Below are 24,060 nucleotides of genomic sequence, written 5' to 3' on the forward strand. Positions count from 1 at the left end.
TAGCCTATCTACTGTATTGGACTTTATTCGTATATTTTATATGGTTTATTAATATAGGTATAAATACAAATAATATTCACGCTTTGCGGTTTGCAGCGAATATCACATCTTATATACGATGTAAAAAAAAAAAATGAAATTTCGTCATGTTGTTAGGTTGGCCGCAGGCAGTGCTCACTGTACCGCCACAAAGTTTATCGTTTTACATTATGTTCTTTTCGTGCGGTTTCCCCCAGTTATCTTTAGTATAAACTTAGTCTACTGTCTTTTTGGTAAGTATTTTCTTGATGGGCACGAACGAATGCGAACTCCCATTTCCAATGAGTAAATAAAGTAATTAGAATATTAAAATTAGCGAAGAAGAACATCAATTTAAAGCTGACAACAAAAAAAAAAGAAGTATTATTATGTTAAACATAGGGTGAGAAGGTGGACACATGGTGATGTTTGATGTTTGAGGCACTTGTTCATCGATGCAGCTCGATCTTGTGATGTGCGGAGTGGGGGGAGGGGGCGTGGCAGCGGAGGGCGGGTAAACAGCATCCTAACAAACTAGACGCTCATTGTCCGGATGAAAGATGCGATCATAGTTCTCGATCAGCACCTTGGCCAGCATGTTCATGCGTCCGATGTCCAGCTGTATCTGATTGGCGCTCAGCAGACAGGGACCCCAAACGATGGCCAGATTGGTGGACGGCATGCGATTCGAAGCGCTGGCGGCGGCAACTCTGAAAAGTATACATAAACATTAGTTAAAGGCAGAATCCAAACTCATATACATATATATATCCATAGGAAGTGTGAATACATCAGATTAATCTTTACGTGATTCATGGCAGCTCACAAGATCAGCCGTATTACAGCTCATAACTTCTGATGTTGACTAAACTTGAACGAATCGTTGGCACACTTTTTCTCTGCGTGTACTTCAACGAAACACTGCATTGTGTGGCCACTAACCTGGTCAAGTGCCTGATGAGGAAGCGCAGCGTGGAGCGATTCGGCTCCGGCATGTCGTCGAAAGCCAAGCTCATCCGCTCGATGGCGGCGTCGTCGTTGAGGCTCCTGCCCAGACGCTCGTACGCCTCCTGGGTGATCAGTGGAGAGGTGAGCTCCCGGAAGAATTGCTTGTGCAGGCTGGTCAGCGTATGGATGTCGTCCGTGTGCAGCCAGCGTGGATCGTACAGGTGGGTCAGCTTCTTGCGCAGCTCGTCCACCAGAACCTTGTTGCCCGAGGCGCGGTACAGTCCATCCTGTTCGATGCACTCCGGCTGCTCGATGTAGGTGCACACGTCGACCACGAAGCGCGGCACATTTGGATGGTCGGTCATGTTGAGCTCCAGTGCGCTGAGCGGAGCGGCGAAGAGCGGATACTTCTGCTCATCCAGGTACAGGCTGTTCACCTGGCCACGACGTGGACGCGACTTCTTCTCGCTCTTCGGGGAACGGTTGCTGAAAGTGTGCAGTTGATTTATCAAATGCATTCTTATATATTACACTATATATATGTATTACTTACATGCGAAACACATTGCTGTTGACGGCGACTGCATTGATTTCGTCATCGCGCACCCAAACATGGAAAAAGAAATTATTCAAAATTATTGCTCGACTTGCAACTGCATTAAGGGGCTACGTTGCGACCAATTCCTGACGAGGACGAAGGAATCCTTCGACATTCCGCTGCAAACGGGCGATCAGGGATCGAGCCACTCCCGACTGAGAGACACTACTGCGAAATGCGTAGAAGTTCGCTTGCCTAAGCAAAGTATCGCAGCCTCAAGGAATGTCAGTCACTCAATCAGTCACTCAGTCACGCAGTCAGTCAGCCAGTCAGCCAGTTACTCAAGCATTCCTCTCCTTACGAAGATAGTGACTCATTAACGACTCATTTGCATTATCCGAATAAAGCAGCAGCCGCAGCCGCAGCCAAAGCTATGCAAAATCCCCGCGTCCGGCAAAAAGTGAAACCCGCTTTCATTAACAAAAATCCCAGAGAGAGAGAGAGACTCTAGTATTCGTCTTCGCAATGAATGGGAACTCAGGCGTCCGTAGATAGATACATAGATACATAGATACGTAGATACTTAGCTACATTTAGATACCCGTACATAGAAGTCAGCCAGTCGCTGTGTGGGCCGCAACGACCTTAAAAGGCCAGCTCGAGCCTCAAATGCACTTGAAAAAATTAGGTGAGCTTTGTGCACAAATTCCACATATAAAATGTCTTATGAACAGCAAAAGAACGCTTTACTTGAGCTATTTAAAGATCTCTATTAAAGTGTAGAGCTTTGCTGCCATGAATACCGAGCTTAAAGATCATTTCTAAAGCGCATTTGTTCGAGTGCATGGCTAATGGGTTTTCAATTCGCGTTGGTGGCTTCTACTTGGAATCGGGGCTCCAAGAGCGGCTCCATCTTCGCAGACAGTGGGGCGCCCTCCTTTAACCGGTTGGCGCTGAATTCCCCCGAAGGAAAGTCATCGATGGCACAAGAAGTGGCAGACACTTTCGGAAGGTGACTAAATGCTGCCAAGCGGACACAAATTATTGCGCCTTTTGCAGCATCAATGTTACAAACTAATTGTTTATAGCCCAGATATGATTTCCCTTTGCCAAAATTGCACAAGTGTTTGCCTGTGCTATTGAAGTATATTGAAGTTGTTTAATCAACGCACTTGCAACTTGCCATTTATATGAAAATAATATTTAAACACACCTGCATATAACTAAACAGGTATCAATAATTTCCCGACAATTCAGCAAATCTGGTGCCCTAGGTACAAGTCTACGGTAATTCCCCATAATTAATAAAATGTTTATCATATTGTGCAAGTGCACCTGATGAATATCAAGATTTACCATCTAAGCCATCCGAATATCTAAATATGCAACATTTTCTCTTATGGCAATAAATGGGTTTACTTACACTTCATTCGCATGCGATTCTTGATGGACTTCTTGTCATCCTCGCCGGGCAGATCGAGCAGGTTGCCGATGGAGACGCTCTTGAAGCGCTGCAGAATCGTGGTCTGCTGCGTCTGTTGCACCTCATTGTCCTCCTGGATCTGCTGCGCCCGCAGAATGTCAGTCACTGGCACAATCTGCAAAATGGCAAATAAACAACCCACAGAGAGTGGTGTCAGAGTCACGCAGTGCATAAATATTCAAGTTCGGTTCGGTTTCGGTTCGGAAAAGCTGGGTGGGGTAAGGGGGAAAAAGGGCGGAAAAGTGGGCAAAAGTGCGGTGCTATCTAGTGCAGAAGTTCTGGGAGCGTACAATTGAGATACACAATCCGACAATCCAAGAAACGTCTGCAAATTAATTGCAGCTTTTCGTGCCGTTGTCGATGTTTATTTTCTTGCCATTTTTTTTCTTTTCGCTTTAATACCTATTATTAGAGCGGCCAAAGGGCGTGATGTTTAGATGGAAGAGCTTAAAATTCACAAAAACTACACAATTAGGATTTAGCCAGTTAAAGAAGTTCCACTTTGTATAAAACTACTTCTTCATATAGAAGGCATAGAAACACCAAAAATAACAATTGAATTCATTTTCTTTTTTAAATGAGTTATTATAGCGACTCCACGAGGTATTTGATAGTCGAAGCCTGGGCCAGAAGTGGTTATTTTCTTGTTCATACCGTAACTGCCATTAGTTCGGGGGAAGTTCTTTCTGTTTAGTGGGTTTCTTTTCGGTTCCACCCATCGCTCACCGTTGTTTGCCTTCGCTTGGGATTGAATCTGCCTGCCATGTCTTATCGCCACGCTTTCCTTCCCTCTCTCTCTCTGTCTCTCTATCTCGCTTGCACTCCCTTTCGGCTGCACACCCACTATAGCTATGCGCTATCTCTTTCGCGGTGGACAGCGGGGCGAACGGAAAGCGGAACACAAACAAACGGCGATACAGAAAACAATTGCGATAAGGAATTGATTTCGAGTCGCAAGAAATCGCGCAACGCCACGGAAAATAAATGCAAGCGTCCAAGATAACGGTTAATCGAACAGTGCCGCTCCAAGGTGTCGCTGCCAATGCATTTATCGCCAACGCCACGCCCACCCGACCAGCCGCCCACGGCCCCCCATCCGCCCACCAGCCCCCACCGACCAGCTGCCACCCCCCTGCGGCCGCCCAACCGATCTGTTTACGCCAGCATAAACAAAATCCTCAGGTTATCGGCGACATATGTACAAAACGTTTCGGGGAGCAGGGGGGGGAGGGTTATTCTACACCCCATATGGCATATATACATATATGTATCTGCAAGTTCCAGCGGGCAAACTATTGGTGCCATTCAGAATGTATCTCGATCTTAAAAGATATAGGTAAACTATTAGCAGATCTTTAGCTCAACAGATCTACAATCTATCTGAAACATGTTTAAAATGTAAGTATTTCAGTTAGTTACACATTTTAAAACGCTTTCATCCGGAATGTATCTCGATCTTAAAACACTACAGCCAAACTATTAGCACAAGATGAAATGTAGCCCTGATATCTTGTTGGATCTTTAGCTCAACAGATCGAATCTATCTGAAACATGCTTTAAAAGTATATATTGCATTTCTGATAGTTATGCCTTTTAAAACGATTTTATCTTTCAGAAAGCGCCAGAAATAAATGCTTTTCGCCAGTGCCCACTGTATCTTAATTTAAAAAATAAGTTATTGGGGGAAATCCCCAAATTTTGCACTACTCGAGTTCAGAGTGGCACCAGAAATCTAAAGAATTTCTCATGAATTCACCACTATTTTCAGACTGTCAAAACTTAATGTTCCGATAAGTAATAGTAATTTAATGTAACTTGTTGTACTTGTCTGTATCCCAAACTCAGCTTTAAGATAAATAATATCTTATCCACTATGGAAAACAATAAAACAAGTAGTATGGTATTTTCTTGATAGTAATACTCGTATTTTAGAGCAGATTCTGATAATGACAATATAGTCTTTGAACCTATTGGTTCTATGACCCCGATCTATTGCCCTGAAATGCATTTATATATATTGATTTGGCCGCATTACATGTGTACTTCGATTCCCCCAAATTGGGTTTGTTGTTGCAGTGCCAAAGTCTGTTTTACAGTATCAACAAGAGAAAAGTTAAATAAACAGAACCTAAAATCGAAATGAACAAATGTCTTTCGTGCGAAATCGATCGAATAAATATCGGATATTCGTTCGTTCAGTTCGAACCCCCCAATTAGCTCAAGATAATTCCGGCAATTGGGACTCGAGCCGTGGCGTTCAAACTGATTAGACTCAATTTGTTTTGGCTAATTTGCTTGCTGTTTTCGGCGTTTGGTTTACTTTTATTCGGTTTATTCGGTTTTCCATACGAGTGCCGCTATGGTATTTTAAATTATTTCTGCGAGCGTAAACAAAAGCACAAATATGGCGCAGTTTCGCTGTTTTTTTTTTTATTTATTTTGCCTTTGCCTTACACAAAATGGAAATTTATGTGCGCCCAAACAGCAGAGTACGTAACCATAAAGCCCGAAAAAAAAAAATAGGAAGGTAACGCGATTTAATTGATACGACCTCGAATAGTACTAGTGCTGGTACATTGCTACATGTGTTTGCATTGCTTTATTTTTGCCTTATTCGCGCGCCCGCAGATACAGTATCTCTATGTCTATATCTAAATACATATGTATCGCAACATTCGCCACAATCGCCACATGATTCACTGAAAAAAGCCACGGCAAGCCGAAATAAAAAAAAGAACTGAAAATAAAACCCGATACGAACCGCGGAAAATAAACAAATGATCCGAAAGCCAAACAAAGTCGACTCAGGCTAAGTTGACCTTTTTGTTTTGCTCGATTTTTTGTGTTTTTTTTTTTTTGTGTATTATTTTTGGGGCTTTTCGTTTGGATATCAAGAAGAGGAGCAGAGCAGAGCAGAGCAGCTGCCTTGAAGCCCCTCCTTTCCAAAGCACCAATTCGAAATCTTTTCGACTGCGTGGGCAATCCATCCACTCACTCGTAGAAATCTTTGAGTTCGGCTCATCTGAAGACCCATTGAGATCGTGTTTCCCAAGTGAGCCTATTTCAAAAGTGTTGACAAACTAAATAAATTTACTTTGCCACTTCAGTTTGACACAACACAGCATATGAGGCCACTTGAGAAGTCGCCTCTTTTTTTTTTAAGTTCGAGAAACAATAGAATTCACACACTCCATAATATAAAGAGATGGCGAATGAAACAACCAGTTAAATGCCATCGAAATGGGAGAAAAAGAGCTTCAAGCGAATTTAATCTTTTGCATATGCACACGTAAACATATCCGTACACATATCACAATCACAATCACGCAGTCTTATTTATGGAACACTCAAGTTCCGTTACGATTTTTACAGTCTCAGCGATAAAATTTGGTGGATCAGTTCTCAGTCAAAGGTTCTGTATGGTTAATGGTTCCGAGAAGGAACACAGAGGAGAAGCATTCAAGGCGTTTACAAAACGACGAAGAGTTACAGAAATATTTGACTAATGATTAACCAATTAAATGCTGATAAATGCCATGAACGCAGCTTCGAGCCAGGAAATTACACATAAGAAAAGGGGAAAAAGCCACACAAAAAAACCGACTCAAAAATGCCTCATAAAATGTGCAAATTGAACATTCATTTAAATGATTATTTGGATAACACTGCAAGTTCACTCATTTGGCGAACTCAAAGCTTTATCATTAAATTTTTATTTTGCACAATAAAAAGGAGAATTTTTACATTGACTAGTGGCATACTGTACAAAAGGGTATACGAAATCCAGCAAAAGTTCTATTCTCAAGCGGAGAACCGGTTTGCCAAAGTTTATAACAAAAATCAAAAAAAATTAACTTTAGACACAAAAACACTAACGGATACATACATGTGTATGTACATATATTAACGCAGAATATATGCATGGCAAAAAACGAGGAAAATAAATACGACAAAATAAATAAATAATTGTCGTTCGCGAAATGTGAATCAACATGTTGGGGCCCTCGCATCCAGGGGCGGGGTATCGAAGGGGGCCAAAAAAAAGGGGGGGGGGGATGAACTCTCCCTGCGAATTTCTATGGAATTTCACATGCAGCGGCAGCGGCAAGGGCAACTGCAGCAAACAGAAAACAACAAACGTGAGAGGCAAATAAATAAAAATACATTATGCAGAAAGCAGCACACGTACCTATCTACAGTTGTACATACATATATACAATTGCACACACACACGTACATATGTACATACACACCTACAGGCGTTATAAACAAATTGCAATCAAAAGCCAAGTTTGGGTAACCAAAAGATACATTTGCGGTCGACTCAAAAATGCCCTAGAGAAACCGAAGTTGCAACACAAAGCACTAGAACCCTTGACAAATTATCAATATCTTTATAACATATATATATTATAATTTTATATATGTACACCTGTATACTATCAATTCAAAAACTCAGATAAAATCATGCTAATTAGTTAGTGCAACAAAAGTTAGGTCGCAATTTGCGATTGGTTCGTGACCAGAGAATAAATGAATCTGTAAGAAATAAATCAGTATCTTTTCCAAATCAACCCAAAGTCGTGACCTCCCAGTGTGATACCCTGTGCAGCAAAACTTTTCGGCTCCCCAAACGGAAGGTTGGGTAACTTTTTGAGCCCTCAGCGAAGGGGTTCACCGACTACAGATCAGCCGAAACAATCGCATGAGCCGTGGATACCGAGTTACAGAGATACAGAGATACCTAGGATACTAAGATACAGATACATTTGCGAACTTTAATTGATGTGACAAGTAACAAGTGGCGAAACAATGGCCAACCGAAGAGACTGGGAGAACGTATATGGCAAATTGCAAGTGACAGTGGTACACTCGGAAAACAGACTGAACTTATTTGTTAAGTGTGCTTAAAACAACTGTATTTCAAAATACAGATTTAATCAAGCTCAAACTTATCCAGCGCAAAAAAATTATAAGTCACGACTTTAAGCTTGATTCTACGTTGATGCGAAATGACTTCCCTACTATTTTTAGATTATTTATATCTCTTATATCGCTTTTAAAGATTCGGATACTTAGGTGGAGTAAAATACATACATATATGAGATACATATGTATATCCATATTTAAACGTAACTTAAATTCTAGTAGTTTAATTATTATACTCCAGCTTAATGGCGCTGTTGATTTAAATTATTGGCAATGGATTGAATTTCCTATTGTATGGTTTTCCTTTCAATTTTTAGTACCTTTACCCCACCCACTCACCATGTCCTCCTCGTCCTCGCAGCAGTGCACATCCTGCAGCGTTTCCCGCCACGCCAGCACGGAGTCCGTGAGCAGCAGCCTCGCATTGGAGCGGACGCGCAGCTTGCGTCCCGCCCGCGGAGCCACGCCCCTCTTGCCAGCCACCGCCACCGCGGCGAGCAGGGCCCGCTCCCACTCCTCCTTCAAGGGCTTCGGAATGGCCGGCGTCCGGTTGTGCTGATGGTGATCCGAATCCTCCGCCTCGCAACTGCAGCCACTGTCATCGCTGCGTGGTGCTAGACTCGTGCTGGTTGTGATGGTCACCTGGGCGGGTGGCGGTGGTGGTGCCGGGCGGCGGATGCGGGTCATGAACCGCTGGTGGACCAGCGATCGATGGTAGTCGTAGAATATAGCGCTGTACTTATTCGGATCTTTTTGGCTGTAGAAAATGCAAATGTTCCTGAGGATCGGATGCACCAGGGGCACAATCTCCGCCTGCTTCGTCATCGCCACTGCAGGTGGCTGCTGATCCGCTGGCAGATCCTTTGGCGTATCCTTTGGGTGTCCGGTGACACTGCTGCTGCCAGTGCTGCTGATGGAACCCAAGGTCGCTGTGCTGTTCGTCACCGTGCTGCCCAGGCTGAGCGTCTCATCCGCTTCCTCCTCCTTGCTCTCGCGCGAGTACATGAACTCCATGTCCGTCTCCCATGCTCCGTGGTCCATGGAGGCGGTGGGCGAGGGCAGGGGCGTCGGCATCATCAGCTTGGAACGCTTGGTCAGCGTCGATGTGGATAGCTTGTGTCGCACTCCAGCGGCAAAGACCGCCGCCGCCTGGAGTGCCATTACATCCGCATCGGCATCAGCATCGCACGGCAGGGACTCGTCGTATGCCCCCAGATCCTCCTCCTCGTCATCCAGGTCGTCGTCTTCCTCGTCCTCGTCCTCCTCCTCCTCCTCCTCCTCATCCTCGCCCTCGACGGGCAAGGCTTCAATTAACTCCTGATCGACGGGTTCCAGGGTCTTGAACTGCCAAATGGGCTGGTAAATGGACTCCTCCTCCTCCTGCTCCTCTTGGCATGGATTCCCCGCAGCAAAGGAGTTTACGCTCAGTTTATGCTTTTCCCCTCCGTTCGGCTTCGTCTGCTCCTCCTCAGTCTGGCGGGGATTGCTCAAGGATGTGTTGGGATTTCGAACGGGTACTTTTGGCGCTGGACGACGGACTTTGATAACGCAATTCTAAAAGTTTGGATAGAAACATACGATCTTGTCAAACCGGAAATAATATCCTGTTTCGACTGTTGTGTTTCACTCGCTTCAATAATTGACTTGCAAAACGGTGGGAAATTGTTTTGATTTTCAAACATCTCAATAAAAACATTTAAAGTCTTCTATAGGAACTTTTCACCGGAAAAAATTGTAAACTGATAAACTTAGTTAATTAGTTGGGTAATTACGTAAAATAACAAAAGCCGCAGTGGAGCTTTTAATGGAAATTATCATTAATATGCAGCCAGCAAGCAATGAGTTGCTCCATTAATAACTTCTTTACTAGAAATCGCAATATTGAACTTTTTTATGCCGCAGTGATGGTAAGTTTACTTTTTATCGCATAATAGCAAAAAAACAGATTTAAAAAAAAATAAGTAAAAAAATGACGTTAATTAAACGCTGATTATTTTATAGTTATCTTGTGTTTTCATTGCAAACTTGTTTGTTTTACTCCACATTTTTTGCATTGTTTAATGGTTGTTTTTAATTAGATAAGTTTGTTTATTTTTTTTTTTCGTTTCAATGGCCAATCGAACGTTGGCATCCCTTTCGCACGCGAATCGTTAGTCAATTTTGAACTGCAGTGAAACGCAACGAAACCAAGTACACTGAGAGAAATATAGTTGCATCACAATATTATCACAATGCTATCGTACTGCATTTTCCATATCTTAGAACAGAAAAAAAATAATGGAGCGAATTTAATCGACTTTGATTAATTTTTAACTGATTTGACGGTTTGCATTTGGGAATCACGAAAATTGTATTTATTTACGATTTGTACGATTTGTATCACTGCGATATCAAAATTGGTTTGATTTCGTTTTGCGGAAATTCGAGCGTGTCAATCAGATTTTAATCACTTTATTGATCGTTTTTTGGACCATTATTTTTTCAAGCATTTTTTTTTCTTTCTAATTTTTCTCTCTGTGCACTTTAATTTTGCCTTTGACTAATGCGGCTTGTGTTTTTGTTTCTTATTAATGAGTGTTGACCTGTGTGATTGGCTGCACTTCTTGTTGTTGCTGTTGTTCATTGACATTGCAATTGCCGTTGTTGTTGTTATTGTTGTTGTTGTTGTTTTTGATGCCGCTTTCATTGTCAACGGTATGATGGTTATTGTTGTTGTTGCCGCTGATGCTGTCATTGTTGTTGTTATTGTTGTTGTTGTTGATGCTGCTGTTTGTTGTGGGGCGCTCTGCCTCGCCGTTTGGCTTTGGCGCCGCCATCAAAGCTCCGCTGGTGTTGTTGTTGTTGTTGTTGTTCTTGTTGTTGTTGTTGTTGTTACTGTTATTATTATTGTTTTTCTTGCTGCTGTTACTGCTGGTGGAGCTCTCGCCCCCGCGCACACCCTCTTCCCTGACTATCGCTGTCCCTCTTCGCTTCGTACTTCGGATCGCGCGACGTCGCGACGCAGCAGCAGCACACACGTCTACGCTCTCTGAAATCGCTGGCGTAACTGAAACCGAAGCCGAGGCCACCAAACGATCGTTGCCGCCGCCGATGGGGAAGGCGAAGAGAGGCAGGCGCCGTCGCCAATCCCCAGCAACTGAGTCACGCGCTCTCCTTTGGCGATAACCGTTGATCGGTACTTGTTGCTGCTGCTGTTGTTGTTGTTGTTGTTGTTGTTGTTGCTGGAGCCAGAGCCACAAGCTGAACGATTTGTCATAGGCGGTGAGAAAGCCACGCACACACACGTGCAAGCTGGCCGAAAGAGCGAGGCTCTGCATCAAGCGCAAGAGGGAGACAGAGACTTGAGGCTGAATCGCGGCGACTGCGACGTTCTCTTCGATTGCGGTCACCTGTTGCTGTTGTTGTCGCACTGACTCTTTCTCTTCGCCAAGTGCGCTCAGATAGTCATTCACAAAGTTCGTCGTAATAGCGCAGCGCCTTTGCTCTCTTTCCAGCTTCACGGGCTCGACGGGCTCCACTCTCTTCAGCTGCAGCTTCCGCTTAAAGTCCTTGACCAACTTCGCCTGCTCGTCCGCGCACTTCGCTCTCTCCTCCGTGCTTCGTCGCAGTGTGACCGAGCTCTCTTCGGCGGCGGCCAAAGGATCGCGCGCTGGCACGCTCTTTGGCTGCTGCCACGGCCCCTCGTCGTAGTGGTGCACCTGTCGCCTCAGTGAGGTCATCCACTGGCAGATGCTCTCGTTGAGATACAATGATGATGATCCCGATGCATCCGCTGCACTTTCGTCCTGCAGCAGGCGTATGCGGGAGACGCGCGGCTTCTTGTGCTCTTTCTTGTGGCTCTGGCATTGGCTCTCTTCGGGCTCTCTTACGCGGCCGTAGATGTGCTGATCGCTCTGGCTGCTCTTCAGCTGCTGCTGCTCCAGCTTGAGTTCGCAAATGCGCTGAAGGTCAAAAGTCTCCTGGGTGCGAAACACCTCGTCCACATTGTGGATGATTTCCAGGGAGCCAGCGCTGCCACTGCCATTCGTCGGAGTTTTCGGGAATATTTTGCGCTGCAGCGACGAGGACCGATTCAGTTGCTTAAGAGAGCCGAAGAGACGGGTCAAGGTCGCCGCACTGGACTTGGAGTAGCCCAAGAGCGAGCGCGACTTGACCTTGGTGGGCGGTGTGGACGGTGTGGCCGGTGTGGGTGGTGTGGGCGGTACGGGCGCTTTGACGGGCGTCTCTGACCTTTGACACCGACAGCGCTCGTTGTCGCTGTAAATGCCGCGGCACGAATCGCAGATGTTCTCGTAGATGTTGCTGCTCTCGCCGGAAGTCGGCAAAAGGGGCGGTGGTGGTGGGGGAGGGGGAGGCGTTGTACTCACCACGCCCCCGCTCACGATGCACTGGCAGAAATGGCAGTAGCGTCCTTGGGCGGCAAACACGCCATAGCCGCATCCGCGACAAAGATTCTCGTAGATCGCCTCGCGCGGAAAATACTTGCGCAGCTCCGAGTTGAGGAGACCTTTGGGAGTGGAGGTCAGGCCCGGCAGATTCTCGTAGATGTGCGCCTCCATGCCGACGTTATCATTGATGTCCTTCGCCTGCCGTGGCATCTCTCTTTTTTTGTTGTTTCTTCTTCTGCCACCCTACTTTCTCTTATCGCCGCTGCGTCACATCGTAATTCATTATTAAGTGAGAAAATAATCGCCAAGCGAGGCAACCGGAGAGATAGTGAGTGAGCACTGTCTTCGAGAGAATTTCATGCACCGCACAAAGAAATGTCGCGAAGGCCTTTCATTTACATAATATTCGATTTGAAAATAATCATATGACTCTACAATCTCTTATTTTAAAATAAAAGAATGAAACATAAACCCCCAGTTTCCTTTGATAACTTGCTATTACTTGCATCACAGCCCAAAAACGACCTTAGTTCTCGCAGTGTAGGCGCTGAGAAAAGTCAATGGGCTTGAACTCTTTAAGTGAAGCCACTAGCCCCTATCTGTGTTTCTGTCTCTTTTCCCCCCGCTTCCGACTGCAATCAGCGGTATTCATTATCTCCTCCAAAGTCGCTGCACTCTGCACTCAGTTTTCCTCCAAGCCATCGACTTCTCTGGCTTAACTTTCTTTGAAATGGGTTTTTGAGGAAATGGATTCTAACTATTTCTATTGAAAACAGCTCTCAAAAAGCCTACTGAGTAATGTGATATAGTATCAATAATGCATTTCTTTTAATATAAGCATAGTTAAACTATGTTAATGAAATTATACTTATAACCCAAAGTCAAATACCTAATTATAATAGACACCAAAAGAGATCCTAACATATCACTAATCCACTTTAGAGCTTTAAAATGAATGGCTTCTTTGCCCTGAAAGATCGTTTAAAGTGGAAAAATTCCCCCAATGCATTTCTTATGGCTAGAATTCTACAGCGCTGCTTCTTTTTGGGCGTGCTGGGTTTTGTTTTTTGTTGATATACGGGGAGATGAGTCACTAACCGATCCACCAAACCATGTCGGTCCTCTCGTAACCCCCGTCCTTATCCCTCGGACTCGAAATGAAGGCCCTGGCAGGGCGATGAGAGCGGAGAGGGGGGAGAAACACCAGAGAAACAGGTTGGCCAGTCGAGAATTGTGTAACGATCGTCGACTTCCTCACCTACGCCTCACAGGTGCCGCCAGGTAGATGGAATGTGGAACATGGTGTGTGGAATATGGAATGTGCTCAGTCTACACTGGCAAAAATACTAGCCACTGGTAATGCAGAAAGATAGTGTTTTTTATTATTTAAAAGGGAATTTCAAATGTAAGAGTGCTAATTCTACAATTCCTTCATTTTAGGAAACCACAAATTGGCATATTCCATTTATTAATATGTTCTATCTTCTCAGTGAGCTTTTCTTCGAGTGCACAGTTATCCCAAACGGAAGGCGAGAGTGAGCCTAATGGAGTTAAGGTGCCAAGAAACGAGGCTCCCTACATTAATCTCTTGATCGGCGTAAGTGGGGAAATCATGTTTATCTCGATGGTTGATCTTCTTGGTTAAAATCTTCTTCGGGGGCTTCGTATTATTCGTAATTCTTTGATCTAGGATCGCCGCCATTAATCATAATCGGCTTGGGGCGAAAAAGGGAAACCGGTTGGGGTTTTAGATGCTTAAAACATGTTTTGCATTCTCCACCACCAATTGTTACAGCGTCATTTAAATAAAATCGATTCAATTCCAGTCGAGAGAATTTGTTCTTTTAAAATACAACAGATTTAGATCTTTAGGCACAAATGTTGGTAGGGAAAAACATTTTCACGGTGTTAATCGTACTTAGGTCTAGAATCTAGAGAATTGTTTGCCTGGCCAAGAACCCGTTTTATTGGGTTGAAATAATTATAAATTATATATGAAAATAATTTTAAATAAAAATGTTATTTATTTGCAAAATATATCTCATGTTCATAAAGGAACAAACTAATTTGAAGCCTGACTTTGCAGAGTTGCCCTTTCTGGGAGTTACTCATTTTGGGAATTTTGAAAGTATTTATCCAAATTCTTCTTTTCATTTTAAAGACCTAAGCTACATTTAATTATTAAATTTTCTTATTTACTAATATTTTTTCTTATTGCTGATATAAAATAAATCATATTTTTGGAACATGATCTATGAATTCACTGCCTTATTGAGCATCTTAGTTATGAAATTCGTTTTCCTAAACCAAGTTATAAATTATAGTTGCTTCCAGCAGCAGCACAAGGTCACAGGATTCTATACAAAACACCATAAACTGCATTTCACTTTTATCTTCAACACTTCCAAAATAAACAGTTTGCAGGTGCTTTCCTTTAACTACCAAAAAAAAACGCACAACTTTGATTTTTTCGGGCGCCTCAGTGACCGACTTGCATACTTTTGGGCATTGGTTCGAGACCTTCGTGACCCCGTCAATAAAACCTGTCCAAATTGTGCAGCTCCCAAGGAGACAACAATGCAATCAGCGTGGATTGTAAATTAAGCGCGGATTTGCCTATGCCGATGATTCATCGCCGTTCATTTTCAGATGGCGACAAATGAATGAATGACGATGACGTTGTTTACCATGTGTACTGCAATTCAGAAAGAAACACAGAGCACACACACACCCACAAATGAGCGAAAGAAAGGAAGAACAAATAAAACGGGGTTTGGTCCGTTATCTCACAGCGCTTATCTCACTTTCTCTCCAATTTCCCCAAAATGCACTGTTTTGCTTTGTTTGTTTACAAGATCTATAAATTTATAGTCGATCAATCCCGAAACTCGAGCACCAAAACAAAAAGTACGAATTTCGAATTCGAATTTCGGCACTGATAAGCCGAGCGTTTTAAATAGAGGAGCATTACGAAATAGGGCTTGAGGTGGAACTCTCCATCAAATCGGGAGCTGCAGGCGCGACGCGTTCGCGAATTTAACAGAATATCAACTGAAATTGAACTCAAGATGCCGCCGAGAATTTTCTTGGGTGGCGGCGGTTCGCCTCGTAAGCGATTGACGTCGCAGTCGCAGTCGACGTCGACGCCACGAGTCGGTGGCTATGGAGATGCCGACCTCCGGTCACCCAGGGAACTCGAGCACTCCACACTAGTCAGCAAAAGTGGGCACCCCAAACCCATTGTTCTGGACCAAAATGTGCTGTTTAGTTTAATGAAAAAACAAGTTGGGAATTATAAGCGTGCACTTTCGCTGAACAGATGCAAAATATCTTTAAATACAGAGTTGGGGCAAATATTTATTTAAATTAAACCAAATTAAATAAAATCAAATCAAGTTAAATAAAATTAGTTCAAATTAAATCAAATTAAATGAAATTAAATCAAACAAAAACAAATTAGATCAAATGAAATCAAATTAAATGAAATTAAATCAAATTCAATAAAATTAATTCAAATTTAATCAAATTAAATAAAATTAAATCAAATTGAATCAAAATTATGAATATGAGTTGCCCACTGAAGTTCATCATCATGGGCTATGGGCAGCTTAAGTCACACAATATGACTCATGCAAACGGAGCTTCAACCACTCCTTTGTCCCAATTCCATGCTGACCAGTGTGGGCCAGAGATCAGTGATGGGGAGGCAAAAGCCCAGAACTGAACAGAACAGAACAGAACAGAGCAGAACCAAACTAAAACTGAACTGAAACCGAGCCACATGTGTGTAATGGAACATGGGCAACATGTGTGGCTCTGTCTGGCAGTGCGCCGCCACATTTGCGAGTGTGTGTGTGTGTGTGTGTGTGCGTGTAAGGGTTGGGGGTGGCATGGGCTGGGTGGATGTAGAGGTGGAGGTGGAGGTGGGGTGTGGGGTGTGGCAGCGACAAAAGACGCTTTTTATACTCAACGCCCGTTGCCTAATTAAGCATATCGAGTGCGGTGGTCCCTGGAGGAGGGGGCTCTGTTGGAAGAGTTGGGAGTTCGTTTTCAGTTGGGTTGGGGGTGCAAAAAAACAATATGGGAGTAGGGTCGGTACTGGTAACGCAGGAGGGGGGCGGGACTGGCAGGGTAACTAACCATGATGAATGCTAAACACTGTTCAAGTTATGCACAACAGTTGCGTAAACCGATTGCAATATGCATGCGAGTATATGTACTTTTGTTCAACACTTTATTGCAAGCGAATCGGATATGAAAATGAGAACTGCACGTTGAGCACAAACCCAGCCTAAACACATAGGATCTTAAAAGATCTTAAGCTTTTTTTAAAATTTTTGAAACCTCCCAACCAGTAAAGTTTTAATTAAGGAAAACAAACTGATAAATAAATCCTCTTCGGTTATAATGGTTGCTATTGTATATGCAAATTGTATATAGTATACCACCGACTGTGCAAAGATCTCAAATTCAATATAAAAACAGAAGCGGGAGAAAATGGAGAAAGCGAAACATGAGGATGCATCTTTGGAGAAAAAGAATAATTCCGGGGCAGAGACTTTAAAAGCGCGAATGAGAGTGAGACTGGGAATGAAAATGAAAATAAAAATGAAAATGCAGTGCAGCCGATGTTCAGCAATATGGTCGCTTGATCTTTGAACTAAATTAATTAAGCACAATGAACACAATTGTTGTTGTTGGCTTCGCTGCCGTCGGCAGCAAATGTATCCAGCAGATACAAATACATATACAAACGCAAATACAGATACGACTACACAACAACACACCGAAATAAGGAAATGCATTCAGGCAGTGACCAACATTGCATTCAACTGTTTGCTATCAGCTACCCTATATCCAGAAATATACCCATAAATCATAGGGTTTTCTAGGGATTACTAAGAGTAGATCCCAAAAAAGTTACATATTTTATAAATTTTTAATACCCTTCTTAATGCACGAAGTACCAAAATTAATAAGTTTTAAATGCATAAATTAATGCAAAAATACATTTAACTAGTAAATAAAATTATACATATTTGCAAATCCAGAAAAATACGTTTTCAAATCTAATATCTATAAAAAATCATTCTGAAAACGTTTTCATTTTTCAGAGGGCATTTATCATTCGCAGTGCTGGGTGAATTAGTTCCTGGGGAACATATTTTTCATGTTTTCGCTTTCAGTTTCCATCGTTCTTTTCCCCCAACTCATATTTGGTTTGGTTTTTCTGCGGGTCTTCCTCGGCCGCCTTCTTTTCCCAAAAAAAAAAACAAACAAAAAACCAAGAATTAAAAAGGGGTGGCCCACGGCTCATGGCCCGTGGATGATGGTTGATGGCTGATGGCCCTGTCCAAGTCCCATCCATGTCCCAACCAAATCCACAGCCTCGTCCCCATCCACATCCACATCCACATCCACATCCACATCCACATCCACATCCACATCCACATCCACATCCACAGCCACATCCACATCCAGATCCCTGTCCAGAACCAGACTCGCGTCTTTGGCAGCATTATGTTTCTGTCGGTAATGAGTTGGCTGCAACTCCAATCCAGTGTTGTCGAGTTGCGACAATGAAAACCGATGGATTCGGGAAACAAGTGAATTTAAATAGTTTAAGCGATAATAATAAGACTAAACATGTCATTATGACAAGCGAAGAGATTTAGAAAATCAAAAATAAAGTTTAAAAAAACTAAACACATTTTAAACGATTTCTAAAAGTGCCGATATATAAGTATTATAAGTAAAATAAGTTTCCCAGACTTCCCAGAAAGATGTCTATCTATTCCATAATTTGGAATATTTTAAGTGGATCTTATTTTCGGAATATGTAAAAAACTTGAAGCTCAAATAATTTGTATAAGATAGAACATTTTTTTGACTAGCAATAAAATAGTCAAAGCGCCAACCCTACGGCGGCTTTCAATGCTCCTTGTGGTTGTATTGGTGTTTACTCCCCATCCCCCAGCCATGCCACCCCCTCCCTCTACCCCATTGAGTTCACTTTATGATTATTATTGTTGGACGGCGGTCTTCTCCTTTTTTAATGAATTTTATTAAGCGCGACAGCAGCAACAGATAGATCGAGTTGAAAAGAGTGTGAGTATCTGTGAGTGTATCTGAGTGTGTGTGTGAGTGCCTGTATGTCTGAGTGTGTGTGTGTGCGTGGCAAGGGAAGGGTTTTGGGTGACCGAAGCCAGCAGCTTTTGTCAACGCCTCAAATTCAAATGAAGAGCTGCTGGTAAAATAATAAAAAAAAAAACGAAACTACTTTAATTGGTATTTTTTATTGACCATCGCCTGTGACTCATTCAATGCTCTATACAAGTCAAGCATAAAATCTAATCCGGCAAATTAGTAATAATAATTGATAATAAAGAAAAACAATTTGTGTAAATTGCTGTGGAAGAGGCGATAAAAATGCACTGCATTTTTAAGTGTTTCATGCCTCCTAATTAATAGCATTTAAACGTTTGCGTGGCTAATGAGAAACGTGTGGATTACAGAGGATTCAGTTAAATGTTATGAGATTAATTTTGTTCATATTTATGTAAATTCGTTTTTAATTTTGATTAATCGTTGCGTTACTGTGTAAACTATTTCCGATTTTAACCATATTGTTTACTTGGTTTCCCCTGCACACTATTGCAAATATCGAATTGCTATCAAGTACTTGGACTGAAAGTTATCAGTTTTAGAAACGTGTATATATGCATTTTTTTAAACAGTCAGGAAAAATTCTGTATATTAGATGACCTATTTAGTTTGAATAAATAATCAACACTGTATAAAGTATAAGTAAATTAATTTTATTTCCTATATCATTTTGTTTTTGATCAAACTTTTAATAAGCAAATACAGTTCTGAATTCCAGATCTAACTTATTCCAATTAGGGAATAAACCCGCTTCTGTATATCTCATTTCCACACTTTCCTATCAGTAACACGCTGTCGAAGAGCTCCGAAACTTTACTCATAGAACAATTTGAGATAAAAACGCTGAGATAAAAATTGTGAAAACTCAATGACACATGCAGGGGGTGGCGTTGGAGGGGGGTGATAACGGAAGCTGAAATTGGAATCGAAATACGTAAACGAGTACGAATCCGAATTGAAATGAGAATGTCAGCTCAAGTGTCAATCAGACGATGACAATTCTACTTGGCGCTGCATTAACAAAGAAAAAAATGAAATTAAAAGAGAAATTTTGAGCCAGAAGTGCGGGGCAAATCAGAGCGAGAAAATGAAATGCATAAATAAAGCCAAATGGAAATAATGCACGCAGAGTATCTATGTGACCGACTGCGTACGTGTATTTGTGCCCGTTGACTGATGACAAAATTGTTTCACTCGTCAGTCAACGAACCAAGTGATAAACTCTGCACCGCAAAAAAAAATGATTTAACACTTGGAATCCAAATTATTAGCATTTTAAATACACTTAAAAGTTTGGTTTTTGGTTTCATTAGATGCATTCGGTGTCTGAAAGTATGCAGCATTTTGTTCTAAGCCGAAAAATAGATGTAAGATACTCATTCTTTTAGTTATTTAACTAGTATATATTTTCTCCCGGTGCATGTCTTTTATGTCCCCCATTCGCATCAGAGAAATTCGCTTGGCAATTGCTTGCTAATGAGACCCAGCTTATAATGGTTATATTCTATTTTTCCTGGTTTCATTTCTCCCATTTCGCAATGCAAAATTCGCTGGGAAAACGCGCCCGAATCGCTGCCAAGTCGCGCGCAACACGCATGCGCAGCTGCACTCGCAATTAGTCGCTAAGTAAAGCCCAACAATGGAAATGGAAATGAAAACGAAAACGCAGATGGACTAAAAGATGATAAAGCAATAGCAAAGGCGAACGGCAAAACACGCAACGGAAAACGAAACAGACAAAAGCTCGAAATAAGACCATGCGCAATGCATTTTGCCATTGCATCAGTGAGAAAACCGCATGGGTTAAGGGGGCTTTAGCGGGTTAAGACGCTCTTCGTATGGCACAATGTATGTAAGCCCCCCAGTGCCATTGCAATCGCCATTCCATAGTATTTCAAGTGATTTATGTTGGTTATCAAATAATGTATAAATTCGTTTTGTAAAATTATGTGAAAATGTGCACCAAACGTTGCCAGGAAGTAAACTTAGTTTCCACAGCAACAAAATCATTTATGCTTGTACTTTATCCCATGGAAATGGGTCAGTAAACTACAAAGTAATCATCAAGGTTAAGGTTACGAAATATGTTCATACATATTTTTATCGCATTCTTCGTACAAACGGAAATGTAATAACTTGTGTACATAAAGTGTTTTTTGTTATAAATGAACTTGCTTGTATGATTTATTGGGTAATTGGGAAATGGCCAATGGTTTTCATGGAACTCAAAGTGCTTCACGTGGGTCATCATAGTCTAAAGAGTAATTATAATTTATACCATATCTTATATCATATAGTTTCTTCTTTACAAAGCAAATTAGTTATCAAAATGAGTTGATCTGCAAGCGAAGCGATCCGAAGGACGCCAAGATGGGGCAAGTGGAAAATAGCTTTTCACTTTCGGACCCAACGGAACTCTGACGGAACCCGTTCCGATCTCACTTTCACTGGGAATGCAAATTTCCGTCAAAACTCAGTGCCCTCCAATGAAAGACCGCTAACGGACCGTAAACGGGTTTAAATCGCCGGCCCAGTGAAATTCATGGGCCGGGGAAATCCTATGAATCGGCGATAAATCACGCTGATACGAGTTATCAGTCGAAAAAAATGTTCAGGGAAATTCAATCTTTGGCTCTATTAGTGGCTGCTAATCTACATTTTAAAGAGGTATTACCACTGATTAGCATTTGTGCATCTCTATTAAATTACTGGCTTATCGCACATGGTGGTGATCACTTAAATAAATTACGAAAATATCTGTTACCGTACATTATAGAGGCTTAAAAGTTAAGGATTGATTCAAAACTGCCAGCTTTCTGTGCTGATTACCATGTGATGGATGGGTCTTGATGGATGGGTCTGGTCACTGGTGGGTGACTGGCATTTGAAGGGCGGTGGCTATTCCACTAATTGATGCATGCTTCTAGGTGGCTAGGACTTACCCTCAAGGCGTTCTGCTGGCGATGATTGGAGGTCAGGTCGAGCATGGAACTGGCCCTTAGCTTCTTGTTTTGATCCGCACTGGCAGCTGGAGCCGGCACTGCTGTCCGTAGTTCAACACTTGCTGGCACTTCGGGCGTGAGGGCTTGACCCTTTGTGGAATCCATGTCCTGACCATGATACGGATCTGGGTTACCGCACTCGCTGCAGGATATATTCTCTGCCGAGCGCGCCGCCGATCTGCTGGCCAGTGGCGACGAGGATGCGGTGGAGGAGCCCGCCGATGCGGACGCAGTGGTGCACGTGGAGATGGTGGGCGATGTGGACGTCCAGGTGGCTGTGGGTGGTGTTATGCTGGTTAGCGTCACTGTCAGTCGCCCGAAGCCTTCGTTGTTGTTCTCAATGCTGTTGTTGTTGTAGCCGATGATGTTGTTGTTGTTATTGTTGCTGTTGGCATTACTCGAGTTTTTGGCATTGGCGTAGAACACCTGGGATATGCTGCGAAATATGGTGCGATAGCCCCTTTTGTTCTCTGCATCGCCGGCCATGATCACACTGTGCAAAAAAACTATAAGACACAAAAAAAAGAACTGATATCACACACACGAAATCTGCACGATTCTGCTCTTTTCCAATTCTTCACTCTTTCACTTTACACTCTGGACTGTTTTTTTTTTTCAACTTTTGTTTCTATGTCTTTTGTGTTGTGTGGGCGAGATTCACTGAAAAGAAATGGGGTTTGCTTGTGGGCGTCACGTTTTTTGGGCTTGTAAAAATTACGTTTGACTACATTTCTGGTGGTAAAAATCGCTTTAAGGTGAGTCTGATCACAAGTTATTTTCTATTCATGTGATACACAAAGTGTGTGGCTCTAATTTTCTATCGATAGCAGAACATTTGTTTAATTGACTTGCTGAAGATTTGACTCCTCTTTTCTCAGTGCACTTAAACGAAACGTGAAAACGTCGGAGGAAAGCCAAAAGCATGAGCAACGCGTCCACTTCTTATCACTTTTTAGCGCGGGTGGAGCGCGTTTCTTGGGCCACACAAATCAATAATAGAATCGTAACACCCTGGAAAATATCATAATTACACGAGGCCAATGGAAATCGAAATGGAAATTGTAAATGGTATGGCATGAAATGGAATGGGGACTAGACCATGGCGTAGTTCGTATCGAAAACTGAGTATTAACGCACGGGAGACGCGTTCGGGCAGCGGCGGCCAACTAAATCGCGCTGGCAGCGTTACCGCCTTCAAGCGCCACCGTTACCTTACCGCCAACGCCAGCAGCGACGGCGACTGCGACTGCGACGCCGACTGATGCAGCAGCGGCTGTTGGCGTAATCGCTTTTCTTGCCGCTTTGGCTGTTGCTTCTTTTTGCAGACTTTGTTGGTCTTTTTTCGGTTTTTGTTTTGTTTATGGCGCTCTTCTAGGCGCACAGTGGTTCCGAAACTAATTTTATGGCCGACAAACGCTCGATACAGTGAATGCTATTATGTGAGATTATTCGTAAGAGAAGCCTGACAGAAACTACAGCCTGCTTCATCTATATATCTTTTATATTAAAAAAACTTTAATCACCTTGATTTCTTGATATTTTTTTGCTAGTAATGCTATAAAACACATTATTTATACTTATGGAAACTCACTTCCCACGCATTTCATTTAAAACTAGTTTAAGGTAAGCTATAAAAGCGTCACTTTTATTGGTTATAGAAATTTTGATTTATTGATTTAAGGAAACTTGTTTTCGAAACTTCTGAACCCCTGGATTCAGCAGTGGAATATTGATTTTTCCAGCGACCACTGTGCACCCATTATGGGTGTTGACTTTTATTTAATTATTTATTTATTTACCCCGCATGGAGAGCTTTCTTCGCCTAGTCCGCATGCAAATCGAGAAACAACAATGTGCGGCATATTGTATAGATCGAAAACCCGAATACCCAGATGCCAGATTCCAGATCCCAAATGCCAGCTGCCAGTTGGAGAACAATAGTGACACAAATTGGCCAACAAAAATGAAAAAAAAAAAAAAAATGGATAGTCAGGGGGCTTGGGCTTATCAATCACAACTTTCACCGAAAATAGCCATTCGAAAAACGAATAAGGCAATAATCCGCGGAGAGATGATGCAATTCCACTGTGCGCTTAAACGTTTTACACACTTGTCGCGGAGTGTTTATCACTGCCCACCGTTGTGTTGTTGCTTTTATTGCCTTGGTTGTTTTCGTTGTTCGCTTATCACGCGCTAAAATTTGTATGTGCGGTGTGTGTGCCACACACACGCACACACACACACGCACAGCTGCAGTCAAAATAATAGTGGCGAGCATTTGGAAAAGTGATAATGCAACTGCTCTGGTTTTCTACAGTTGCGAAGCTCTGATTGCAGGGAAATAAAGATAGGGTTGGTAATTTTCAAATAACATTGAGTCGCAAGTAATTAGGTATCAGATAGTTCATGCATTTCACAAGTACGCGATAAGTTATTCTAAAAATCGCAGCAGTGTGCAAGGAAATAGGTAATTAGTTTGAACGGTTTTTTTATGAATTTTCTGTTGTTTACCAAGATTTTTGTCATTACTTTTGAATACTATTTGCAATCAATTTAGACAGAGAAATATTCAAAAAATAAATATTATTT

The 24,060-nt window shown here is 42.4% G+C and overlaps 1 protein-coding gene across 4 annotated transcripts; it reads right to left on the minus strand.

The window, feature by feature from the left end:
• Positions 1-22,642, minus strand: LOC120455430 (rho GTPase-activating protein 15). Of its 4 annotated transcripts, none has more exons than XM_039641611.2 (6): positions 22,570-22,642; positions 21,412-21,977; positions 2,928-3,102; positions 1,520-1,547; positions 961-1,452; positions 1-728 (listed from the first exon to the last, which is right to left on the minus strand). In XM_039641611.2, the coding sequence occupies exons 2-6, from the start codon at positions 21,955-21,957 to the stop codon at positions 545-547; spliced, it is 1,425 nt and encodes a 474-aa protein (XP_039497545.1). In that variant the 5' UTR covers positions 21,958-21,977; positions 22,570-22,642; the 3' UTR covers positions 1-544. The 4 variants fall into 4 exon arrangements, with proteins under 4 accessions (XP_039497545.1, XP_039497543.1, XP_039497546.1 ...); XM_039641609.2 differs by having other exon boundaries at positions 22,503-22,641; XM_039641612.1 differs by having other exon boundaries at positions 22,609-22,623.
• Between the last annotated feature and the right edge of the window lie 1,418 nt (positions 22,643-24,060).

This window comes from Drosophila santomea, chromosome X (genome assembly GCF_016746245.2).
Source record: "Drosophila santomea strain STO CAGO 1482 chromosome X, Prin_Dsan_1.1, whole genome shotgun sequence".
Taxonomy (NCBI): Eukaryota; Metazoa; Arthropoda; class Insecta; order Diptera; family Drosophilidae; genus Drosophila; species Drosophila santomea.

What these genes read in the sequence shown, in the direction of transcription:
- LOC120455430 (XM_039641608.1), bottom strand. Translation starts at nt 12,514, where the DNA reads ATGCCACGGCAGGCGAAGGACATCAATGATAACGTCGGCATGGAGGCG. An exon ending in AAGTGCAGCCAATCACACAG is followed by an intron (nt 9,471 to 10,498) that starts GTCAACACTCAT and finishes CCAAACTTTTAG; the next exon opens with AATTGCGTTATCAAAGTCCG. An exon ending in GCGAGGACGAGGAGGACATG is followed by an intron (nt 3,103 to 8,255) that starts GTGAGTGGGTGG and finishes GCCATTTTGCAG; the next exon opens with ATTGTGCCAGTGACTGACAT.